Below are 24,968 nucleotides of genomic sequence, written 5' to 3' on the forward strand. Positions count from 1 at the left end.
GCTCAACCTTATTGGCAGGCCATCATCTTACACTTTTACTATCAATCGCATACTTATGTTGTACTCTCCTATGAGTTTTCCTTTTTTTCACAGACAACGCTCGCGTGATACCCTTCCAGGATACGGCACAACGGAGACAAAGGCGCAGACGTGCAGCAGGGGCCCATTCAACAGGTTTCTTTTTAGATTAAGCCCCGGTGTAAACCTTTTCTATTGCCTCTTGTTGCTCAAACCATCCCATGGGTTCCATACCCACAGAGGATACTGTCGTTACTGGCATTTCGCCACGACAGATTACCGCACGTACCTGGAAACACAGGGTTCATATTGAATGGGCATTCTTGAGCCCATCTTGTGTTATAAAGTCCGAACACCTTCGGGAGTGTTCGGCGTCACGAGTTTGGCCTTATATGCATCAACTCCGAATCATGTCTTTGGTCAAATGTTGGGTTTGCCCGGCTCCTGGGTTTGCCGCCTTACGTTCCGTTATTATCGGCTAAGGCAGGCCAAAGGAGAACTATTGCGATTGTGCCCTGGTTATTCCGGATGAGCGCCTCAGTAGAGAAAGCCGAAAACTGACCATCATGATACAGCGAGAGACTATTCAACCACTCAAAGACCCGCCGGAATCTCTAGGATTCCTCCGCATTAACAAAGGACTGTTTTCCGGCCATGTACACACGCGCCCGTATTCGGATGCATGCGAAGGTACCAGGGGCTACATAGTAGCCCCACCATTATACTCCCATGGCTAAGCGAAAGTGTTACAGCTATATAGTCCGGTTGCTTAGTTCGGCGTGCGATCACCTCCTTAATGGACCAAGATGTTGGATCAAGTGTGATTAAGCATATTCTTCGTGAACACCCCCGCATTGTATGCGTGGGGGCTAAAGCCAATGACTGCTATCTTTTGGACTACTTATACATATAAGAATGGCCGTACAGGGGACACAATCATAGTTTCAGGCGAAAAATATAAATATAGCCTCATAATCAAAATAAACATTGTTTTTACAATGATTCGACTTATCACTCGAACAAAATATTCTTCGAGCACTGCGCCTCTATTAGGCGAGCCCCTTCTATGACCTACGCCAAGTAGTGCTCGGCCGGATATTGTCCTCCCGCCGGATCCTGGGTCGCTATAATGGTGGACTCCATATCCGTCCAATAGGATTTTATGCGAGTGAGGGAGTCCTGGATTAGGGGGTGTCCAGATGGCCGGACTATTACCTTTGGCCGGACTCCCGGACTATGAAGATACAAGATTGAAGACTTCGTCCCGTGTCCGGATAGGACTTTACTTGGCGTGGAAGGCAAGCTTGGCGATACGATATGTAGATCTCCTCCCATTGTAACCGACTCTGTGTAACCCTAGCCCTCTCCGGTGTCTATATAAACCGGAGAGTTTTAGTCCGTAGGACGAACAACAATCATACCATAGGCTAGCTTCTAGGGTTTAGCCTCTCTGATCTCGTGGTAGATCAACTCTCGTACTACCCATATCATCAATATTAATCAAGCAGGAGTAGGGTTTTACCTCCATCGAGAGGGCCCGAACCTGGGTAAAAACATCGTGTCCCTTGTCTCCTGTTACCATCCGCCTAGACGCATAGTTCGGGACCCCCTACCCGAGATCCGCCGGTTTTGACACCGACATTGATGCTTTCATTGAGAGTTCCTCTGTGTCGTCACCCTTAGGCCCGATGGCTTCTTCGATAGTCAACCACGACGCGGTCCAGGGTGAGACTTTTCTCCCCGGACAGATCTTCGTATTCGGCGGCTTCACACTGCGGGCCAATTCGCTTGGCCATCTGGAGCAGATCGAAAGCTACGCCCCTGGCCATCAGGTCAGGTTTGGAAGCTTAAACTACACGGTCGACATCCGCGGGGACTTGATCTTCGACGGATTCGAGCCATGACCGAGCGCGCCGCACTGTCATGATGGGCATGATCTAGCTCTGCCGCCGGATAGCGCCCAGAGCGCCGCTCAGATATCCGCTCCGACCATTAGTTCGGAGCCGACTGTGCCAGCTGGGGATGGACGGTTGGACGCTGCCCCAGGAGCTGCAATCTCTACGGCGATAGAGCTGAATACCGGCTTAGTCCTTTGCAAGGCCAGTGACTCCAAGGTGCCGGACTCCTGTCCGGACTCCGAACCTTCCACACCTCTTCCGATCGAACCCAATTGGGCTCCGATCATGGAGTTCACCGCCGCAGACATCTTTCAGCACTCGCCCTTTGGCGATATCCTGAATTCACTAAAGTCTCTCTCTTTGTCAGGAGAGCCCTGGCCGGACTATGGTCAGCAGGGTTGGGATGTGGATGACGAAGAAATTCGAAACCCACCCACCACCCACTTTGTAGCCACTGTTGACGATCTAACCAACATGCTCGACTTCGACTCCGAAGACATCGACGGTATGGACGCCGATGAAGGAGACGACTAAGAACCAGCACCTATAGGGCACTGGAAAGCCACCTCGTCATATGACATATACATGGTGGACACCCTCAAAGCAGGGGATGGTGATGAAAAAACAGAGGACGACCCCTCCAAGAAGCAACCCAAGCGCCAACGTCAGCAGCGCCGCTCTAAATCCCGCCAAAGCAAAAACGGCGAGTCCGGCACCGGAGACATCAACACCCCGGACAGTGCCGAAGACAACCCCTCCAGCAGGATTCAGCGCAGAAGGACGGAGGAGCCAGCCCTCATGAGAGAGCGGCAGATAGCAAGGTCGAGGACGACAATTATATGCCTCCCTCCGAAGACAAGGCAAGCCTCGACGACGACGAATTCGTCGTGCCAAAGGATCCCGTCGAACAAGAGCGTTTCAAACGCAGGCTTATGGCCACAGCGAGCAGCCTCAAGAAAAAACAGCAGCAGCTTAGAGCTGACCAAGACTTGCTAGCCGACAGATGGACTGAAGTCCTGGCGGCCGAAGAGTATAAACTCGAACGCCCCTCCAAGAGTTACCCAAAGCACAGGCTGCTAACCCAACTAGAGGAGGAAGCAACTAAACCTACATCACCAGCGTACGATGCGCCCGATCGGCCACCCCGTGGCCGCGACAGAGAGGCCTTTCGGCCCTCAACCCAAGCCGCACCCCGGCGCCGCTCCAAGAATACCAGAGCACGGGGAAACACAACAGACCTGCGAGACATATTGGAGGATAAGGCAAGGCAAACAAGATCGATCTACGGATCGCGTGGGCGCCCCACATCACATGACGATAACCGTCACGCCGGATATGATAAATACGGCCAGGCCGAACACAACAGACAAAGCTCATCCGAGCTGCGTCGCGATATAGCCCAGTACAGGGGCACCGCACACCCACTATGCTTCACAGATGAAGTAATGGATCATCAAATCCCCGAGGGTTTTAAACCCGTAAACATCGAATCATACGATGGCACAACAGATCCCGCGGTATGGATCAAGGATTATCTCCTTCATATCCACATGGCCCGTGGTGATGATCTACACACCATCAAATACCTCCCGCTCAAGCTTAAAGGACCAGCTCGGCATTGGCTTAACAGCCTGCTAGCAAAGTCAATTAGTTGCTGGGAGGACCTGGAATCCGCATTCCTTGACAACTTCCAGGGCACTTATGTGCGACCACCAGACGCCGATGACCTAAGCCACATAATCCAGCAGCCAGAGGAATCGGCCAGACAATTCTGGACACGGTTCCTAACCAAGAAAAATCAAATAGTCGATTGTCCGGACGCCGAGGCCCTTGCAGCCTTCAGGCACAACATCCGAGACGAATGGCTTGCCCGGCACCTAGGACAGGAAAAGCCGAAATCTATGGCAGCCCTCACGACACTCATGACCCGCTTTTGCGCGGGAGAAGACAGCTGGCTAGCTCGTAGCAATAACATAACCAAGAGCCCTCGCAATTCGGATACCAAGGACAACAATGGCAGGTCACGTTGCAACAAGCACAAGCGCCACATTAACGGCGACAATACTGAGGATACGGCAGTTAATGCCGGATTCAAAGGCTCTAAACTCGGTCAGCGGAAGAAGCCATTCAAAAGAAACCCTCCGGGCCCATCCAGTTTAGACCGGATACTCGATCGCTCGTGCCAGATACACGGCACCCCCGAACAACCAGCCAACCACACCAACAGGGATTGTTGGGTGTTCAAGCAGGCAGGCAAGTTAAGTGCCGAAACCAGAGACAAGGGGTTGCGTAGCGATGACGAGGAGGAGCCCTGGCCGCCGAACAACAGAGGACAGAAGGGCTTCCCCCCGCAAGTGCGGACGGTGAACATGATATAAGCAACCCATATCCCCAAAAGGGAGCGAAAGCATGCTCTCAAGGACGTCTATGCGTTGGAGCCAGTCGCCCCAAAGTTCAACCCATGGTCCTCCTGCCCGATCACTTTTGATCGAAGGGACCACCCCACTAGCATCATCACGGCGGATTCGCTGCATTGGTCCTAGACCCAATCATTGATGGATTTCACCTCACTAGAGTCCTCATGGACAGCGGCAGCAGCCTGAACCTGCTTTATCAGGATACAGTGTGAAAAATGGGTATTAGATCCCTCAAGGATTAAACCCACAAAGACAACCTTTAAAGGCGTCATACCAGGTGTAGAAGCCAGCTGTACAGGCTCGGTTACACTCGAAATGGTCTTCGGATCCCCGGATAATTTCTGAAGCGAAGAGTTAATCTTCGACATAGTCCCATTCCGCAGTGGCTATCACGCCCTGCTCGGACGAACCGCATTTGCAAAATTCAATGCGGTGCCGCACTACGCATATCTCAAGCTCAAGATGCCAGGTCCTCGTGGAGTCATTACGGTAAATGGAAACACCGAACGCTCTCTCCGAATGGAGGAGCACACAGCAGCCCTGGCGGTGGAAGTACAGAGTAGCTCTCAAGGCAATTCTCCAATCCGGGTGTTAAACGTCCGGACAACGTCAAGCGCGCCCGAAGTAACCTACAACAAAACTGGCTGGCACGTTCCGAGCAAGCATAGCAGTGCGGCCCCAACCCCAGCCCTCGCCAGATGGCGATATCGGTACCACGCGTACATAATTACGCTTTGGAAATACCATGGGCATAAGGGGAGGGGCACAACCACGGCACGCCCAGAATGCGGCTCAACCGCACTTAGGGGCTCCCTATTCTGTCGTTTCCTTTTTTATATACTTTCAGGACCCAACTATTCGTAAGGCCTGTCCGGCAATACACTCGCCGAACTCACGATACAACAGCCAGGGAGAGAACAAGCCATGTCAAAATGTCCAGGTGGTATCTATAACGAGCTAAATACCTGTTTTACTTAAAGTCCCGCAGCTTGCCCCTGAAGGGGGACATGTCAAATAATCCCATCTCTTGCTTATCGCACTATTTGTATCGTTCTGCTTTCATAGCAGCCCTTTTTAATAAACAATACATAGCTCTTATCTATTATTGTATTCATCTATTTTTATACAAATATGTTCAGTCATGACATTATGCAACCATACACTTTGGTACGGCTAATACACCAGGGGCTTAAGCACCCCATAACTTGGTGTGAGAAGAGCGAACACTCTCATGAGTGCGGCACCCCGAACTTATAGCACTATATGCATCGACTCCGAATCATGTCTTGGGTCAATAGTTGGGTTTTCCCGGCTCCCATGTTTTGGTACCTTACGTTCCGCAGTGTTGGCTAAGGTAGCGCTGGGAGAACTACTGCGATTGTGCCCCAGTTGAGCTGGGTTAACACCTCAGTAGAGAAAGCTAAAACTGACCGTCATGATAGTGCGAGAGACCGGTCGCTGTTCGCGAGGTTTTTCGAGTCCCTAAAGACTTATGCCACTTAGAGCGAGGAGCCGGATTTATCTGTCCTGGGCGTGGATAGCGCCCCAAACTCGGTCTTCCGAATACTAGGGGCTTCGCCAAAATTTAAAATTATAGAATTCTATGGCTAAGTGAGAGTGATAAAGCATTATAAGTCTGATGGCCTTGTTCGTTGTGCTGAGCGCCTCCCTAGATGGACCCAAGAATGGGAACAAGAGCGCTCAGGTTTATCCCGAACACCCCAGCACTCATGGCATGGGGGTAGAAGCCGACGACTTGCATCTCTCAGATTTGATAAACGGGCGCACAGAAGGTAATATTTTAAATTAACAAGCGTTGCTTAGCGCATATGAACAAAGTTTTCAGCGTATAGGATAACAGATGCGAGTCTACTCAAAAATTACATCTTTGGAGCATTCACCCGCTATAAGGCGGGCACCCTTCAGGACGCCCTTATAATACATCTCGGGCGTGCGATACTCCTTGCCTGGCGGTGGCGCGTCCGTCAATAGCTTCTCAGCGTCCAGCTTGCCCCAGTGCACTTTAGCACGGGCGAGGGCCCGACGGGCACCTTCAATACAGATGGAGCGCTTGATGACTTCAATCCATGGACAAGCGTCCACCAGCCGCCGCACCAGACCGAAGTAAGTCCCAGGCATGGCTTCTCTAGGCCATAGCCGAACTATGAGGCCCTTCATGGCTTGTTCGGCCACCTTGTGGAGCTCGACCAGCTGCTTCAGCTGGTCGCTCAGGGGCACCGGATGTCCGGCCTCAGCATATTGAGACCAGAACACCTTTTCCATCGAGCTCCCCTCCTCGGCTCGGTAGAATGCGGCAGCATCAGACACACTACGGGGCAGAACAGCGAACGCTCCTGGAGAGCTCCATATTCGGGTAAGTAACAGATAATTCACTTTTATATGCTTGCTTTGCATAAAGAATGCCTTACCCGCCGCTATTTTATTTATCGCCTCGATCTCCTGGAGGGCCTTCTGGGCTTCGGCCTTAGCGGTTTTGGCACTCTCAAGAGCCAAGGCGAGCTCGGACTCTCGAGTCTTCGAGTCACGCTCCAAACTCTCGTGTTTCTCCACGAGAGCCTGGAGCTCTTGCCGCACCTCCGCCACCCGCGCCTCCTGCTTCTCTCGCTCGGTGTGCTCCAAGGCCGCTCTGTTTTCGGCCTTGGACACCGCTTCCTTCACGGTCGCCACCTCGGTTGTGGCCCCTGCAACATTCGCGTTGGTCCTGTCATTTTTTGCAACCAGGTATTTTTATATACATTTACATACGGTATTACATACCCTCCTTGTCCTCGAGCTACTTCTTGGCACGGCCGAGCTTGTTCTCGGACCGCTCGAGACTCTCCTTCAATGCATTGACCTCTGCAGTCAGTGCGGCAGAGGTCAGCAGCGTAGCCTGCATTCCCATATTGACATATTTATGTTAGACTCCTGCGTATATCTTTTTAGATCCTCAGCTCGGCTTTTCTTTCCGAACACCAAACTGAGCATCAGGGGCTACTGTCTATGCGGTAACATTTTTATATGTTTTGAATACATACCTCAAAGCCTGTTAATAGGCTTGTACAGGCTTTTGTCAGTCCGCTCTTAGCGGACTGAACCTTCTGAATCACTGCACTCATAACAGTGCGGTGTTCCTCGTCGATGGAGGCGCTATTAAGCACCTCCAGCAAATCGTCCGGTGCCTCCGGTTGGACGGAGGCCGCCGGCGTCATAGGCGTGCCCTTCTTGTGAAGGCGCCGCCTACCGGTCTCTAGAACCGTTGATGGTTCCGGAACGGTGTCCGGCCCAGAGCCGGACTTAGATCCCTCTAGGGCTTTACCCCCTTTGGGCCTGGAGTCTGGGAGGTCGCCTTGCGGCGCCTCCAGGGCCACCTCCTCCTGGTTTAGTCCCTTTTGGGACTCCACCTCGGCGTCGTCCGCAGGGAGCGGGGAGGAGGCCGTCGGAAGTGAAGCACTATTCACATCCGACGAATCTAGGGAGCCTCTCGATGAATCACCGAGCTGAGCCTTGGGCGGACTGCATGATTGAATTCGGCGTCAGGAAATACCGAATAATAGAGGAGCGCCATAAGTTATTCGGGTATCCGGATGCTTACGATTTTGCCAGGGGCTTGACCCTGGATGGCCATTCCTCCCCGCCGTCTTTGGCATCTGAGGCGTAGTCCGGCAGAAGGGTCCTCCCCTTCTTGGACCCTCCGGCCTCCCCAGTTGGGGCGGCCTTCCTTTTCTTTCCTCCCCCTGTTGGAGGGGAAGAGGCTTCTTCTTCTTCTTCCTCCTCCTCCTCAGAGGCGGAGGGTGCTTCGGGGTTGTCAGGCGATGAATCCGACACCACCAGGCGCAGGGAACTCTTTCGAGTCCCCGTGGCCTTCTTCTTGGCCTTCTTCTCCGGCACCACGTGGGGTGCCGGAACCAGCAGCCCCGTCAATCGGGCGTCCGCTGGGTCTTCTGGTAAGGGAGCCGGACAGTTAACCTGCCCAGACTTCTTCAGCCAATCATGTCAAAGGTAAGGGAGTTTAGATCCCACATAGAGTCAGACTATGAAAAACAAGAGTCCTGTAAAGGGTAGAATAGCTTACCTCGCTGGCCTGACGTCGCGAGCTGAATCCGCGATCTTCGGTAGCGGATGCGGGGGCCTCGGCACCCTTAAACAGCACCTTCCAGGCGTCTTCGTATGTAATGTCGAAGAGATTGCTCAAGGTTTGGTGCTGTGCCGGATCAAACTCCCATAGTTTGAAGGCCCGTTGTTGGCATGGGAGGATCCGGTGGATGAGCATGACCTGGACTATGTTGACGAGCTTAAGATTCTTGTTCACCAGCTTTTGGACGCAGGCTTGAAGTCCGGTCAGCTCTTCCGAATCCCCCCATGTCAGGCCCGTCTCTTTCCAGGAGGTGAGCCGTGTGGGGAAACCAGATCGGAATTCGGGGGCCGCCGCCCATTTGGGGTCGCGCGGCTCGGTGATGTAGAACCACCCCGACTGCCACCCCTTTATTGTCTCCACAAAGGAGCCCTCGAGCCATAGGACGTTGGCCATCCGGCCCGCCATGGCACCTCCGCACTCCGCTTGGCGGCCGCCCACTACCTTCGGCTTGACATTAAAAGTCTTCAGCCATAAGCCGAAGTGGGGCTGGATGCAGAGGAAGGCCTCGCACACGACGATAGACGCCGAGATGTTGAGGATGAAGTTCGGGGCCAGATCGTGGAAGTCCAGGCCATGGTAGAACATGAGCCCCCGGACGAACAGGTGAAGAGGAAAGCCCAGTCCGCGGAGGAAATGGGGGAGAAATACAACCCTCTCGTGGGGCCTAGGGGTGGGGATGAGTTGCCCCTCATCTGGAAGCCGGTGCGCGATGTCGTCAGACAAGTATCCGACCTTCCTCAACTTTTTGATTTGTCCCTCCGTTATGGAGGAGGCCATCCATCTACCTCCCGCTCTGGACATGATTGGAGAAGGTTGAGGTGGGAAGTGCGGACTTGGGCGTTGGAGCTCGAGTGAGCAGGGATGGGTAAGCAAAGGAGGAAGAAGGCGTAAATGGAAAGGGTGGATCCTTATCCCCTTATATGGGCGGCCAAAACTACAAGCCCCCACCAGCCTAATAAAACTCGCTTATCTCCCAAGCGCCACGGTTAAATGGCGCGGTTGGGTTACCCACGCCCGTATTGATGAGAATCCCGGAATAAGGGGACACGATCTCTGCTTTGACAAGACGTGCCAAGGAAACTGCCTCGCTAAACACGCTAAGGTGGAACAGTAAAGTGATTCGAATAAAGGCTTGGCCGTGGCGTGATGTCGCGCTGCGGAATACGTCAGTAGATTAGATTTGTGCAGATATTACTCTCTCTACGGTGGTATGTGGAACTTATTTTGCAGAGCCGGACACTATCCTTGTGTTCAACATCTTCTATGAAGTATTCGGAGGAGGAACCCGCCTTGCAATGCCAAAGACAATTTGCGCGCCGGACTCGTCGTCATTGAAGCCTGGTACAGGGGCTACTGAGGGAGTCCTAGATTAGGGGGTGTCCGGATGGCCGGACTATGACCTTTGGCCGGACTCCCGGACTATGAAGATACAAGATTGAAGACTTCGTCCCGTGTCCGGATAGGACTTTCCTTGGCGTGGAAGGCAAGCTTGGCGATATGATATGTAGATCTCCTCCCATTGTAACTGACTCTGTGTAACCCTAGCCCTCTCGGGTGTCTATATAAACCGAAGAGTTTTAGTCCGTAGGACGAACAACAATCATACCATAGGCTAGCTTCTAGGGTTTAGCCTCTCTGATCTCGTGGTAGATCAACTCTCGTACTACCCATATCATCAATATTAATCAAGCAGGAGTAGGGTTTTACCTCCATCGAGAGGGCCCGAACCTGGGTAAAAACATCATGTCCCTTGTCTCCTGTTACCATCCGCCTAGACGCATAGTTCGGGACCCCCTACCCGAGATCCGCCAGTTTTGACACCGACAGCGGGCAAGAGCCATCCGCGCACCCTCTATGCACGCCGACCTCCTCATGGCGTCGATCCAGGTCACGGCCCCAAGGAATTGTTGCACCAAACCAAAATAACTATCCGGCTTGGGCCCCTTCGGCCAAAGATGGTCTATTATAGACCGCATTGCAAGCCCGGACATCCTATGAAGCTCCGCCACAGCAGTCACCTTGTCATTCAACGGCAGCGGGCAATTGGGAGCATTGAATTGCGACCAGAAAAGCTTCTCCACTTCCTTATCACCTTGATCCTCGAAGAACTTCGCAGTGTCAGTTGTACTATTCGTCAAGTCCGCATATGCGTCTGCAGGACTCCAACACCCAGCTAGGGGAGCATACTTTGGATCCAAAAACTTCGTCCGCAGTAGGTAGGAGCCCCCGGCCACGATTTTGTCGGCCTACTGGAGCTCCTCCCGCATACCCCGGATCTCGGTCCGCATCTCCTTGGCGGCATTAAGTGCCTTATCCAGCTCGGCTGAACTAGCCTTATTCTCCTTTTCAAGGAGAACATACCGGTCGGCGGCATTTTTCAACTCTTCAGCCATTTCGGCTATCTTTTCCTCGCTTCGGCGATGAGCAGCCTATTCGGCTCTCAACTCTTCAGCCGCCTTTAGGGCAGCCGCATTGCTAGCTCGAGCTTGTTCCTTGGCCTGAGCAAGCTCGGCCCTTAGGGCCTCCACGGCAGCAGCACCATCTGCAGTGCATACACAGGGCATTAACATTATGCCATTCTTGCATTTTTCCTATACAATATAATAAGGGAAGGAGAGTACATACCCTGGGATTCTTCCACCCGTTTGTTCACCAGCGTGATATCGGCATCAATAGATCCGATCTGCCTTCTCAGTTCGGCAACTTCAACAGACTGGTCGGCTGCCGGATCCTTGCATACCTGCGCACATATACAGCGTAGCAATTACTATATGATCCCCCATTTGCCGCCTATGGCGGGCAACCAGAGTCTCAGGGGCTACTATCCATAGGGAGCACACCTAGCGCGTGCTTCATAACCAAAAACATAGTGCATTGTTCACTACATACCTCAAAGCCTTTGAGCATGCTTGTAAATGCCTCATTTAAACTACTGGTAGCGGATGAAATCTTCGAGAGCACCATGCTCATTAAAGAGTGGTGCTCCTCCGAGAGCACGGCTCGCTCCAGGAGGCCCGTCAGTACGTTTGGTCGGACATCGAACTATGCCGGATCCTTCTCATCGCCCCCCGTGGGACCCAAATGCTCCGGGCCCAGGGTGACTGACGTGTTTGCTTTTGGCTTCGGTAGATACGAACTCCTCCGTGACGACACCTCCGTGGCGTCCACTTCATGAGGCGGAGAGGTGGGTGGAGTCTCACTCTCCATCATCTCTGGTCGAAGGTCCCCCGAAGACGAACTCTGTTGAGAAGAGCTGCTCGCCGGACTACAAAAGACGAAGTCACGGTTATGGATCTTGGAGTAACACCACACCTTCGAATTAATGAATAACTTATGGCTCGGTGGAGGGCTGGCCCGTTGGTCGGCACGGTGCGGTTAGAGTGCCCGTCGCGGAAGAGCCCCCCGGTGATACCTTCTTCCCTTGCTTGGGCGCCTCCGTCTCCAAGTCTTCGGAGACTGCCCTCTTCTTCCCGCGTGGGGAGGAGACTTTTACCTCCCCCTCCTGACTATCCTCCATAGGATAGGTAGTGATTCCCCCGGTCTGGATGCGTAGTGTGTGAAGTTCGGCTTCACTGCCCTTTCCTTCGCCTTTCCCTGAGGGGATTTTGCTGAGCACCCGGCCAAGCATCTTGGCAATGGTTGGACCGGGCGAGCCTTCAGGAAGTGGTGTCGGACACCTGATTATCTCTGCCTTGATGAGCCATTCCTGGCCATGGAGGGATTTTCAGAATAACAGTTATGATAACTATAAATGAAGTACCCGGCTTTAAGACTACTTACTTGGGCATCTAGGCGATTGCAGCTTAAGCCCGCATCCTCGGTGGTGTCTGGACACTTTACTTATGGTCCGAAGAATAATTTACACATTCCTTCGAGCTTCAGGCCGAAGAAGTGCTTAATAGTCTGCAGACCCTCCGGATTAAACTCCCACATCCGGAGACGCCGACGTTTGCACGGCAACATCCGCCGGATTAGCATCACTTGCATTATGCTGACAAGATTTATGTCCCTCTCAATGAGCTCCCGGATATGATTCTGCAGTTCTGGTACATCGCCAGCAGGCCCATAATTCTGTCCTACGTCGGTCCAAGACGATAACTGTGACGGAGGGCCTGAGCGGAACTCGTGGGCAGCTACCCACTTTGTGCCTCTAGGAGCTGTGACGTAAAACCACCTCCGTTGCCATACATCGGATACTTCCGGAAAAGAACCCTCTGGCCATGGGGCATCGGTGTTCTTACTTATTATGGCACCTCCGCACTCCGCATGTTGCCCCTCGATCATCTTCGGCTTTAAATTGAAGGTTTTGAGCCATAAGCCGAAGTGTGGGTTGACGTGGAGAAAAGCCTCGCACACAATAATGAACGACGAGATATCGAGGACGGCGTCTGGAGCCAGATCATGGAAATCCAAGTCATAGTAGAACATGAGCCCACTCACAAAGGGGTCGAGGGTGAGGCCTAGGCCTCGGAGGAAGTGAGGGACAAACACGACGCTCTCGTTGGGCACTGGCGTGGGGATAATTGCCCTGGCACAGGAAGCCTGTGCTGGATATCGGCGGTCAGGTATCCGACCTCCCTAAGATTAGCTATATCCTCCTCTTGGATGGAGGAGGCCACCCACCGGCCTTTTGCGTCGGATCTGGACATACTGGAGGATCTGGGGTGTTGGAGCTTAGGTTTTGAGTGCTGGAGCTCGAGGTGTGAGAAGGAGAAGGGGAGGTGGAAAAGAGGCGTAGGCCTCGGCCCTTTATAAAGGGGGTGAATATCAAGAGTCCTCAGCGTGACCGCTTGAGACTTATCTAAAATTCACGGAGTCATACCAACGGTCGCCGTGGGGTCACACACGCCCATATTGATGAAAGATCCCATAATGAGATGAACACGACCTCTACTTTGGCATGACGTGCCAATAAAACCACCTCGCAACACAATTCGAGGTGGAGCAGGAAACGCCGGTTCGTGTTGGACTAGGCCACGATGCAAGGGCACGACGTACAAAGATTGCCAGCAGAACGGGTTTATGCTATGTTCCCTACAATGGTGTGTGAAGATCATCTTGTAGATCCGGACACGGCCTATGTGTTCGGTAATGACCTTGGAGTATTCGGAAGGAGGAACCCGCCTTGCAATGCCGAAGACAAGACTCCGCGCCGGACTCATCGTCATTGAAGCCTGGTTCAGGGACTACTGAGGGAGTCCTGGATTAGGGGGTATCCGGACAGCCGGACTATATACATCGTCCGGACTATTGAAGCATGAAGATACAAGACTCAAGACATCGGCCCGTGTCCGGATGGGACTCTCCTTTGCGTGGAAGACAAGCTTGGCGATTCGGATATTATGTTTCCTTCCTTGTAACCGACTCCATGTAAACCCTAGCCCTCTCCGGTGTCTATATAAACCGGAGAGGATGGTCCTTAGAAGGCCGATCACAATTACAATCATACCATCATAGGCTAGCTCTTAGGGTTTAGCCTCTATGATCTCGTGGTAGATCTACTCTTGTACTACTCATATCTTCAATATTAATCAAGCAGGAAGTAGGGTTTTACCTCCATCGAGAGGGCCCGAACCTGGGTAAACATTGTGTCCCTTGCTTCCTGTTACCATCAGCCTAAGACGCACAGATCGGGACCCCCTACCCGAGATCCGCTGGTTTTGACACCAACATTCAAGTGTCGTCTTGGGCTTCATAGATGAATCGCCATAGGTATAACACGGCCCCTCCTGGGCGGGTTATACCTAATATTTATATCCCTAACAGGGCTCGAAGGTCTGTGGTAAACTACTCACAACTCATTGGAGAGGCTATGGTGTTGATGTACAAGCCCTCCATGGTCGATTCCCCCTCTGGCGGAGCTCCGGCGAAGGCTCCAAGATGGGGTCTCGCGGATACAGAAGGTTGCAGCGGTGGAAGTAGGGCTTCATGATGCTCCTGGATGTTTTCAGGGTATGGTGGTATATATAGCGAAAGAAGTCGGTCAGGGGAGCCACGAGGGTGGGGGGCATGCCCACCCCCTTAGGGCGCGCCTGGCACCCTCGTGGCCGCCTCAGCTGCTTCTTGACGTCCACTCCAAGTCTCCTGGGTTGCGTTTGTTCCAAAAAGATCGCTCCCGAAGGTTTCATTCTGTTTGGACTCCGTATGATAGTCCTTTTCTTTGAAACACTGAAATAGGCGGAAAAACAACAATTCGGGATGGGCCTCTGGTTAGTAGGTTAGTACCAAAAATGATATAAAAGTGTAAAGTAAAGCCCATAAATATCCAAAACGGGTAATATAATAGCATGGAACAATCAAAAATTATAGATACGTTGGAGACGTATCACCTTGCATGTGCTTATCTGTGTTGACAATGGAATATTCACGTGATCCACTTGATGTATATTTTGGTGATCAATTTGCAGGTTCAGTGACCTTGTGAACTTATGCATAGGGGTTGGCACACATTTTCGTCTTGACTCTCCGGTAGAAACTTTGGGGCACTCTATGAAGCTCTTTGTGTTGGTTTGAATAGATGAATCTGAGATTGTGGGATGCATATCGTATAATCAAACCCGCGGATACCTGAGTTGACATTGGAGTATCTAGGTGACATTAGGATTTTGGTTGATGTATGTCTTAAGGTGTTATTTTCTACGAACTCTAGGGCCGTTTGTGACACTTATAGAAATAGCCCAATGGATTGATCGGAAAGAATAACTTTGAGGTGGTTTCGTACCCTACAACAATCTCTTCGTTTGTTCTCTTCTATTAATGACTTTGGAGTGACTCTTTGTTGCACATTGAGGGATTATTATATGATCTAATTATGCTATCATTGTTGAGAGAAATTGCACTAGTGAAAGTATGGACCCTAGGCCTTGTTTCGAAGCATTGCAATACCGTTTTCACTCACTTTTGTTACTTGCTACCTTGCTGTTTTTATATTTTCAGATTATAAAAACTTATATCTACCATACATATTGCACTTGTATCACCATCTCTTTGCCGAACTAGTGCACCTATACAATTTACCATTGTATTCGGTGTGTTGGGGACACAAGAGACTCTTTGTTATTTAGTTGCAGGGTTGTTTGAGAGAGACCATCTTCATCCTACACCTCCCACGGATTGTTAACCTTAGGTCATCCACTTGAGGTAATTTGCTACTGTCCTACAAACCTCTGCACTTGAAGGCCCAATAACGTCTACAAGAAAAAGGTTGCATAGTAGACATCAATCACAGATCTAACTTTCCTAATTTATCCAAATCAACCGATCCTTCCAATAATGCAATTTGTTTTAGGAAACAAATAACAGAATTTCAGGAAACAAATAATCTCTACTCTTAATGGAGCAGTTGGTAGTCTCCATTCCGAAAAAATTCGTCCCACCTTCCACCTCCATCTGGTTTTTCCTTGTCCTCCTGCCACCTCCACCGATCCGATCTACGGTGACAAAAAAACTGACAACGATGCCGTAGAGATTTCCCGTCGCACGAACAAAAAATTGGACGACTCCCTAGCCTCCCTAGCACGAAAAAACCCAGACGAATCATATTGGGAGCAAGGACCCTCGCCACAGCCGCCATCATGGAAGCGTCGATGGAAACAACCCATTGTAACCCACAACTCAGCTAGGGTTCCTAGCCCCTCCTCCTTCGTTGCCCCTCCTAATCCATCGGTGCCACCGAGCGCTTCCTGACCTCACTGGGAGCAGACAGCAAGACGCCAGCGCCGTGCCTCCCTATCCCCTTCTCCTCTTCCCCCTACCTCTCTCTCTCTCACTCTTCTCTGAACTACGTGTTGTTCCTCTCTGAAGGTGACTTCATGGCCGCGTCATGGAGCTCGCCGCCGTGGGCTACGTGTCCCTCCGACGACGGCCTGCCTCGCCCATGTCCAGGCCTAACTCGTGCGACGACAATGAAGCCGCCACCATCGCAAATCTCTACGGCAGGCTGTGACTGTGGTCGTGGCGCGAGCAGCGATGAGCTCCACAAGGGCATGCCCTGGAGCGAGGAGGAGCACAGGTATACCCCTCCATCATTTTTTGTACCCATCTCCTCACCACTGGCCGTGTTGCAGCACATCGAGGCCGCTGACTATTTCCTCCTAGCACCGCAACAGGTTGAGTCCCCCCCCCTCGCTCGCCGTACGACACATGCGTTGTTCTCGGCGTGATTCCCGGCTGATGGCTCCATCCTGGACTCGTGACTCCCCCACCGACGGCCGGCCATGGACTCCTCTGGCGACTCCTCGGAAGCCGACCCTTCCCATGACCCCTCTACTGCCAGCTTCCCTTCACTGTGGACCCTCATAAGGTCGTAATCTCTCACGACCTGTTCTCTGATTCCCATGCCCCTCCCTATTTTGACATCACGATTCCTTCTAGAGTCATCTAATCATCTGCTTCGCGGGATGGTGGTACACTTATCCTCAAGGCCACAGCTGGCTACCACATTAATAGAAGCTCTGGATGTTCGTGTTCATCACTTATCCAGCATGCATCTAGAGTATTAAGTTCATAAAGAATAGAGTAATGCATTAAGAAAGATGACATGATGTAGAGGGATAAACTCATGCAATATGATATAAACCCCATCTTTTTATCCTCGATGGCAACAATACAATACGTGCCTTGCTGCCCCTGCTGTCACTGGGAAAGGACACCGCAAGATTGAACCCAAAGCTAAGCACTTCTCCCATTGCAAGAAAGATCAATCTAGTAGGCCAAACCAAACTGATAATTCGAAGAGACTTGCAAAGATAACTTAATCACACATAAAAGAATTCAGAGGAGATTCAAATATTTCTCATAGATAAACTTGATCATAAATTCACAATTCATTGGATCTCGACAAACACACCGCAAAAAGAGTTACATCGAATAGATCTCCAAGAAGATCAAGGAGAACTTTGTATTGAGATTCAAAGAGAGAGAAGAAGCCATCTAGCTAATAACTATGGACCCGAAGGTCTGTGGTAAACTACTCACAACTCATCAGAGAGGCCTTGGAGATGATGTAGAGGCCCTCCATGGTCGATTCCCCCTCCGGCGGAGCGTCGACGAAGGCTGCAAGATGGGATCTTATGGATACAGAAGGTTACGGCGGTGGAAATAGGTTTTCGTGGTCGCTTCTGATGTTTTCGGGGTACATGGGTATATGTAGGAAGAAGAAGTAGGTCGGTGGACGCTCGAGGGGCCCAACAAGGGTGGGGGGCGCGCCCACCTGTAGGGGGCGTGCCGGGCACCCTCGTGGTCGCCTCGCTTGTTTCTTGACTTCCACTCCAAATCATCTGGATCACGTTTGTTCCAAAAAGATCGCTCCCGAAGATTTCATTCCGTTTGGACTCCGTTTGATATTCCTTTTCTTCGAAACACTGAAATAGGCAAAAAAACAGCAATTTGAGCTGGGCCTCTGGTTAGTAGGTTAGTCTCAAAAATGATATAAAGGTGTAAAGTAAAGCCCATAAACATCCAAAACGGGTAATATAATAGCATGGAACAATCAAAATTATAGATACGTTGGAGATGTATCAGTTCTCTAAACATCCTTTTGAATGAATTATGATGATTCGAACGAGGTTGTGGCAATTATACTGGGCAGTGGCACCGGGACTCAGATTTTCCCTCCTACAAGCACAAAGGTGCACCTACTGTAAGATAATTTATTCAGATTTTTCCTCTTACAAGCACAAGAGGTACACCTGCTATAAGATGATTTATATAGTTTCATTCAATTTGACACATCTCAACTGCATAATGGAATAATAAATTCTATTAGAGGCACACAATGTTGCAGAGGATATCCCAGCTATAAGTAGATAAGAAATATACATTATATTCAATTTCACTTGTTATCTGCACATGCAATTGATTTGGATAGGACCAGTTAAAGTACAGCTCATTCAGTAGTGGTTTCTGCATTGTGTTTAATATATTATTAGTGCAAGTGGTTTCTGTGGCTCGTCCAATTATCTTTAAATCACCAACCTAAATCTTGTTCCTCCCCTGTTGTTGCATTGCTTAGGTTCCTGTTGGAAAGGCTTATTAATATTCCAATGAGCAACTACTTAAACAGAGGCACAAACAAGATATTCATCATAACTTGGTTTAAATCACCTTTCTTAACGGTCACATTCATCACACGTACCTTTACTATGCAGATAATTTTGACAAGTAATCAAACAAGTCAGCATCTCACTTTATTATTTAAGATGTTTTCCACATCTGAATCTTTGCTTGAATCGCTCGATTGTTCAATCTATTTGTTGTTCCCGTACAATGATTTTCTATTTGCTTTGTGGTGCAATATTTGTTGATTCAGAGAGATGGCCCTGCTCACCGGACTCAAGCAACGGTGAGCAAGGCCGGCAACAACGGAAATGTTGTGGCTGGCGCCCATGCACCCCTACCTGACTTCAATGCAGCTTGGTGTTTTGTGAATGATAGAGATAATAATACATAGATTCAGTTATCTATATGCAGAAAGTTTCCTTGTTTTCTTTTAGTAATTAAGCTGAACATCAATATTCAATATTAGATGACACATTGGCCACATCATCCAGTAAATGCGCTAATCATAATAAATCATGGACGGTTGCTGATATTGGATATTCATATAATGCTAATAAGTTACGTCCTCGAGTAATCTGAGAGTATTTAGATTTTGGTGGAGCTAAACTATACAGCATGATGCACAAATTCTTGTTGATTGCAACATTTTAAAATGTCGACATTTCCCAGGTTTGCATTTATTTGGTAGTGTGCCTGTGGAACTTTGCAAGAACTTGAGTATTACGAGTATACCATTTTTGCAGGTAATCATTTTCCAACAATCTTATGGTCTGTGCAGACCATCAGGTACGTAATAGCAATAGCTTAACTATTTTAGAATTTTTTAGGAACCATCATTAAATAGTACAAGATATACTTATTGTTAGTTCTTTGTTGACACCTACTGTTCTTACTGAACCGTAATTGTTAACAATATGTAGTATTGTAGGATCAATGCACAGAAGGTTCTGTTGTCCAGTTGATGCTATTAATTTTGGCCCTACCGAAGTATCTCTTCTGCATGATATCTGCTTAAATATGAAAATGAGGAAGTCGGTATCTCGGCAGCATGCAGGCAACTTAGCCAATGATGTAGGAGGATCCAGTTCTTTTGGACTCAAATTTTTGGATTGGTAGTACATTCTGAATTATTTTGTAAACAAATGTGAGTGGGAGAGGACTGCAGTTGTAAAATTTACTTCTGTAGGTGGAGGTTCTGTTTTCAATATCGTATTCTTATTTATCATTTTCCGCTGTAATTATTTACTAATTATGACATGCTTTTTATTTCCTCTGGTATGAACTACTATTTTTGGATTCACTGGAACAAGATGGAAGAGCTAACGGTTGTTTTACACGAGTACAAATGCTCTTCAGAGGTGGAGCACTTGGAAGGTGGGGCATTAAAGAGCAGTATCAAGTGGGCTGAGGCCCTCATGGCTGCGCTGGAAGTTGACAACAACAAGGAGATGGGGATGAATGAAGCGGTCTTAAAGGAGAAACAACAACTTTTTGCTATCATTTTTTTAACCGATTTGACAAAGTGTTAAAAATATGGATGTTGTAAGTTCATGATATGAGTTTGTGTTTGAGCCAAGTACTATTGTGCGCATGGATCTTCTTATGTTGACCATCTTGAAATGGAGAATGCAGGCCATGTCTCGGTTTACTTTCGTCATCACCTACTTTCCGAAGAAGTTTGGTGATGGAAGCCATCGAGTTTTGTACTAATCTTATGTGCGGAGATCATTGTTGTTACTCGGTAGTTCCACTAACTTTATTTATTTAATCTGTTGTTTTATTCATTCTATTACATTGTTTCCCTTTAATGTTTCAGCGGTGAATGTCAACACTGAGCGAGGAAGAGGGGGTGTGAGAGAGAGAGAGGGGGGGTAGAGGGAGAGAGAGAGATGGAGTGAGAAACATGTATGCAATGTATTTATATGTGTAATCGAGAAAACAAATAAAAAGGCCGGGGCAACGCATGGGCATTCTACTAGTAGTTTGTATCCAGCATTTTTTGAGTAGATTAATTGGATCAAAACTCCTCGGCGTATTTAGAACCATATTTTTTTAGAAACCATGGTACCCAAAGGAAATTCTTTCTTTTTTGCTTTTAAACATGGCCTAGCACGTTTCTGCAATAATGTTTTATCGAAAAGAAGTGCAGCAGTGTTATGAAAACTAATGAGAAGTAACTAGATGAATTGTACTCCCTCCGTTTGGAATTACTTGTCTCGAAAATGGATGTATCTAGAACTAAAATATGTCTAGATACATCCATTTCTGCGACAAGTAATTTCGAACGGAGGGAGTATGTGTCGATTGTCATTTAGCTGCAAACTCGTCCATATTGCATTTCTCCCGTTGTGCTTCCCCAAAACAAACATCCCAATTACATCTAGTTGCAACGCATCATTAAAACCAAAATCCACCCCATACCAGCAGATACACACCATCATAGAGCATGACTAATAATATAGTCGACAAGGTGTGGCCATGACGACGATAGTGATATGTCATCAAGAGACATCATTATTAATCACAGAAATTAGGTTAGTCATTCTTTTCTCGTTCTCTCTTTCCTATTTTCTCTTCATTTAGTGTAGAGACTCACTCTTGCACTAGAATTCATTTCAAAAAAGTATCTCTTTGTCCCTGTCCTTCACATAAACAAAAATGCCATGTAGATAGGCTTATCACGCCTTAGCATACTTGCTCCTAGTTGTGAGACATCGCAACTACGTTGGCTAGAGGTTGTTTCTGTGAAAATTTGCAGGGGCATGCACCTGCCCGGTCGCGCCCGGCTCCTAATAGTCTCGTGATTGGCAAACTTGTTTGAGTTGTTTTAAGTTTTACCTTCTGAAACTTGTTGAATTTGTCGTTTGTTCCTATTAAGTTTTAGCAGGTGAAACTGAGTGGAGTTTCTAAAACGTGTTAAAACATATTCAAAAGTAGTTTTATTTCAAATCCCTCATCACAAGGAATCCAAATATGCAAATGAAACATAAATTAAACTTTTGATTCAAAACGTATAATATATCCAAATTTGAAAGTTCAAAAATGAAAAGCACGAGAGATTGTGCGGAGTTCCCGCACCTGCGTGGCACAAACCATCTCCCATTGTTTTTGCCTTGATTAGGAAGCAAATTTACTTTCAAAAGTCCTATTATGACCCCGAGCTCAAATACGCCCTGATGAACAGTAAAATAAAAAAAGTAAAGAATTCAAAAAAAAACAAAATCAGCACTCCAAAAGTTTCAAAACTAACATTTTTGTAGCGTTGATTTTTTTTACCACAAATGTCATTTCGTGCTGAAATTTTGTAAGCATATAAAACATTTGTCAAAGTTTACCACAAAACAATTTCAGGATTTTTTTTTTTACTTTTTGTTTGCTTTTACTGATTTGAGCTCGAGAGCAGATGCTCCACCTTCCTTTACTTTGGTAATATTCCCAGTGTTTCAGCATCTGGGCTGCCTTTCTCCCGTGCGCGCGCGCTTCTAGTTGAGAAACCATCGGTGAGGAAGGCTTCTGACTCGCGAGACAGCTGTTCTCACTCGCGACGGCGTGGTACCGGTGCACTCCTTTCTGCGTGGCGCCTGAGCAGCCCTCCCTTCTCGTCAAAGGTGCCGGTATGTCACGGGGCGTCGCACGCTCACGCACCATGGGCCAGTTTGGTTCGCGTCCTCACCACCGTGCCTGGAGAAAATCCGCGCCTGAGTTGCGCCTGAAATTTTTGTGTTTTGTGCCTGGCCAGGCTAGCCTGGGAGAGGTCCGTTTGGTTGGCAGCCTGGACTGAAAACGTATAAGAAGGATTTCTTTAGTGTTAATAGTCTGTACTGGTATGGAGCCCACCAGCCCATCCAAATATTTTAGTATTGATCCACAGCCAGGCATGTACCAGGCATCCGAAAGGGATAGCCTGGCCCAGGCTAACGATGGTGCCACAGTTAACCCCAGGCTAATAACGATTCCAGGCTTGCTCCGGCCAGGCACTCGTTCGATTGTTCAGGACGCAATCCAAACGGATGCCAGGCAGGTTACAGGGAAACTTGTGGCCAGGCACGAGATGGCCAGGGTGCCAACCAAACTGGCCCCATGTCGCTGGCTGGTGCCGATTTGGTTGGCCGGCTCAGGTTTTGTTTGGTGTCGTCTGGCCGGCGTACGTGGAGACCAGCACACTCTTTCTCGACCTTTCCCGTTGCTTCCGGCCCCTTGTTTTCCACAACTAGTAGCAGTAGTACAACGAAAGGACGTTAGTTTTCAACGCTTACAATGATCGTTTCATCTGCATCGATCGGTCAGAGCAATGCACGCACAGTACGCGACGGCATCTTCGTAAACTAGGTTCTGAACAATATTTTATTACACAAATACAATGAGCTCCCTCGCCCATTTTTTCTTTTGTGACTCAGTGGAAAAGAGCTCCTAAGACTGGGGCGATATACACTACTCTGTTTTTTTTCTCTCACACAGCTCGGCAAAATTGACATCAGCTACACCTTCAATCCACCTGATACGAGCCGGTCCATGCATGCCTACAGCCCTGCATGACGATTAGTTGGGCCATGAAACAAGTGCCGTTCGACCTGCTCGATCATGTACTCTACGTTGTTACTGCACGTTTTCGTCCCTACAAAGTCCTGGACAATATCCGCAAAAAATAGGTCCTCGACAAGAAAGCTGGATCAGCACTAAATGGGCGACAAACGCAAGGTCTCACGTACCACGCCCATAAACCCTCGTCACACCCGTCAGATCGATCATTTGGTGCGAGCCAGAGAGAGTCGTGCCTGGCCGGCTCAACTAAACAAGCACGCCCAGCCGCCGGTCCAAAAGGCGGGCCTGCTATGCCGTGCTGGCCATTTCTGCCACCTTTTCCCCCGCGCGGGCCTCGCAAGTTCGCAACGGACGGCGCAGGGAGTCGTTGACCTGCATGTGCATGCACGGCACACGGGTGTCAACTGACAAGGCACGGGCGTGGGACGTCCGCCGTCCACGCACGCCGCGCCTGCCAACTGCCAACTGCCCGTTCGAACACACACTGGCACACGTACTGGGTCTCGACATCGGCCACACGGGCCACAGAGTTATAGCTGACTCAGCTGCATTCCTCGTGATAAACTACCAAACTCTCCGTGCGATATTTCCGATGGCGCGCGGGTCCTCGACTCCCGCCCGGCGCTATTAAAGGCGGTCGCCTTGCCCGCTTCGTTACCTAGCGAGCTCAGACCTTCGATCAAAGACGGCAGGGCGACGCAGCCACATCACCACCACCACCTACAAAGCCTCCTAGCCTGGTCTCTAGGTGGACGTACATGGAGACGATGGTGGCGAACGGCGGTGGGGAGGGCCGGGCGGCGGCGAGGTACGGGGACAGGGAGCAGCAGGGCGCGGGGTGCGGAGGCGCGCGCCGCTTCCAGATGCCGCTGCACTACCCGAGGTACACCAGGGCCAACTACGAGGCCATGCCCGAGTGGCAGCTCGACCGCCTCCTCTCCGACTACGGCCTCCCCGTCCACGGCAGCGTCCAGCAGAAGCGCAGCTTCGCCATGGGGGCCTTCCTCTGGGGCGCCGGCAACTGATACCGCTGCCGGCCGTACGTCTAGTCTTCTCCCGCGACCATGGAGCCGTGCTCATGAATCATTCATGACTAGCTTACGATGGACCTGGGAGACGATGTACTACTGTACTATTAGCCGTATATGCAGAGATCGACTAGCTAGCTAGCTACGAAGGTTTTTCTATATATATAGTTTCTATTTGCTTCTATGAAATGGCATATATATGTGTCTTGTATGCTAATTTGGACGCGTTGATCTTTTGAATTTCAAGTACTAGCTAGCTAGTGGTGGCTGATGTGTGAAACTGAGGATTGCGAATGTCTTAAGCTTCTTAATGTATAGTTAATTTATGCTCTACATGTATAATATTGCTCTGGGTATAGCTAGTTGTGTTTCAAAGTGCAGCAAAACATATGTGACCGATCTGTACTGGTATTCATACTGATCTCATGCTACCTGAATTAAGAGCATCTCTAGCCAGACCCCCTACTCCTGTCCGTGCGGACACCCCGAACAGAAAAACATCACCTAACCGGACCCCAAACTCAACCTATATGTTTGGGTTGTCTCGCACACCTCAAACCCAGCTCATATGTGGGGGCGTGTTAGAATATTTTAAGACAGAAGTTGATCTACCAAAGATTAAACAATTGCACGAAGCGCGGTCGAGATTTGTTAACGAGATTTATCAAACATCAGCTAATCTTTGGAACATGACTATGGGTGCTCCTCTCTGTGATATCGTGACAATACTGCACACCGGCCTCTCAAGAGCCGACACATGCTGCGGCTTCCCGTGTGCACATGTGTAACAATGTTGGCATAGATTACATCGTGTCTATTCCCATATTATATAGGAGGCCTAGGATACAAGTGTTCTACTAGGACACGG

The 24,968-nt window shown here is 49.4% G+C and overlaps 1 protein-coding gene across 1 annotated transcript; it reads left to right on the forward strand.

The window, feature by feature from the left end:
- Window positions 1-23,683: 23,683 nt before the first annotated feature.
- On the forward strand, window positions 23,684-24,433 carry LOC119281131. The gene has a single exon (XM_037561749.1). It carries the CDS (start codon window positions 23,831-23,833, stop codon window positions 24,095-24,097), a length of 267 nt encoding a protein of 88 aa, XP_037417646.1. The 5' UTR covers window positions 23,684-23,830; the 3' UTR covers window positions 24,098-24,433.
- Window positions 24,434-24,968: the final 535 nt, after the last annotated feature.

This window comes from Triticum dicoccoides, chromosome 3B (genome assembly GCF_002162155.2).
Source record: "Triticum dicoccoides isolate Atlit2015 ecotype Zavitan chromosome 3B, WEW_v2.0, whole genome shotgun sequence".
Lineage (NCBI taxonomy): Eukaryota > Viridiplantae > Streptophyta > Magnoliopsida > Poales > Poaceae > Triticum > Triticum dicoccoides.

Bases quoted from the DNA above. Each gene is read 5' to 3' on its own strand.
- LOC119281131 (XM_037561749.1), top strand. From the start codon at position 23,831: ATGGAGACGATGGTGGCGAACGGCGGTGGGGAGGGCCGGGCGGCGGCG.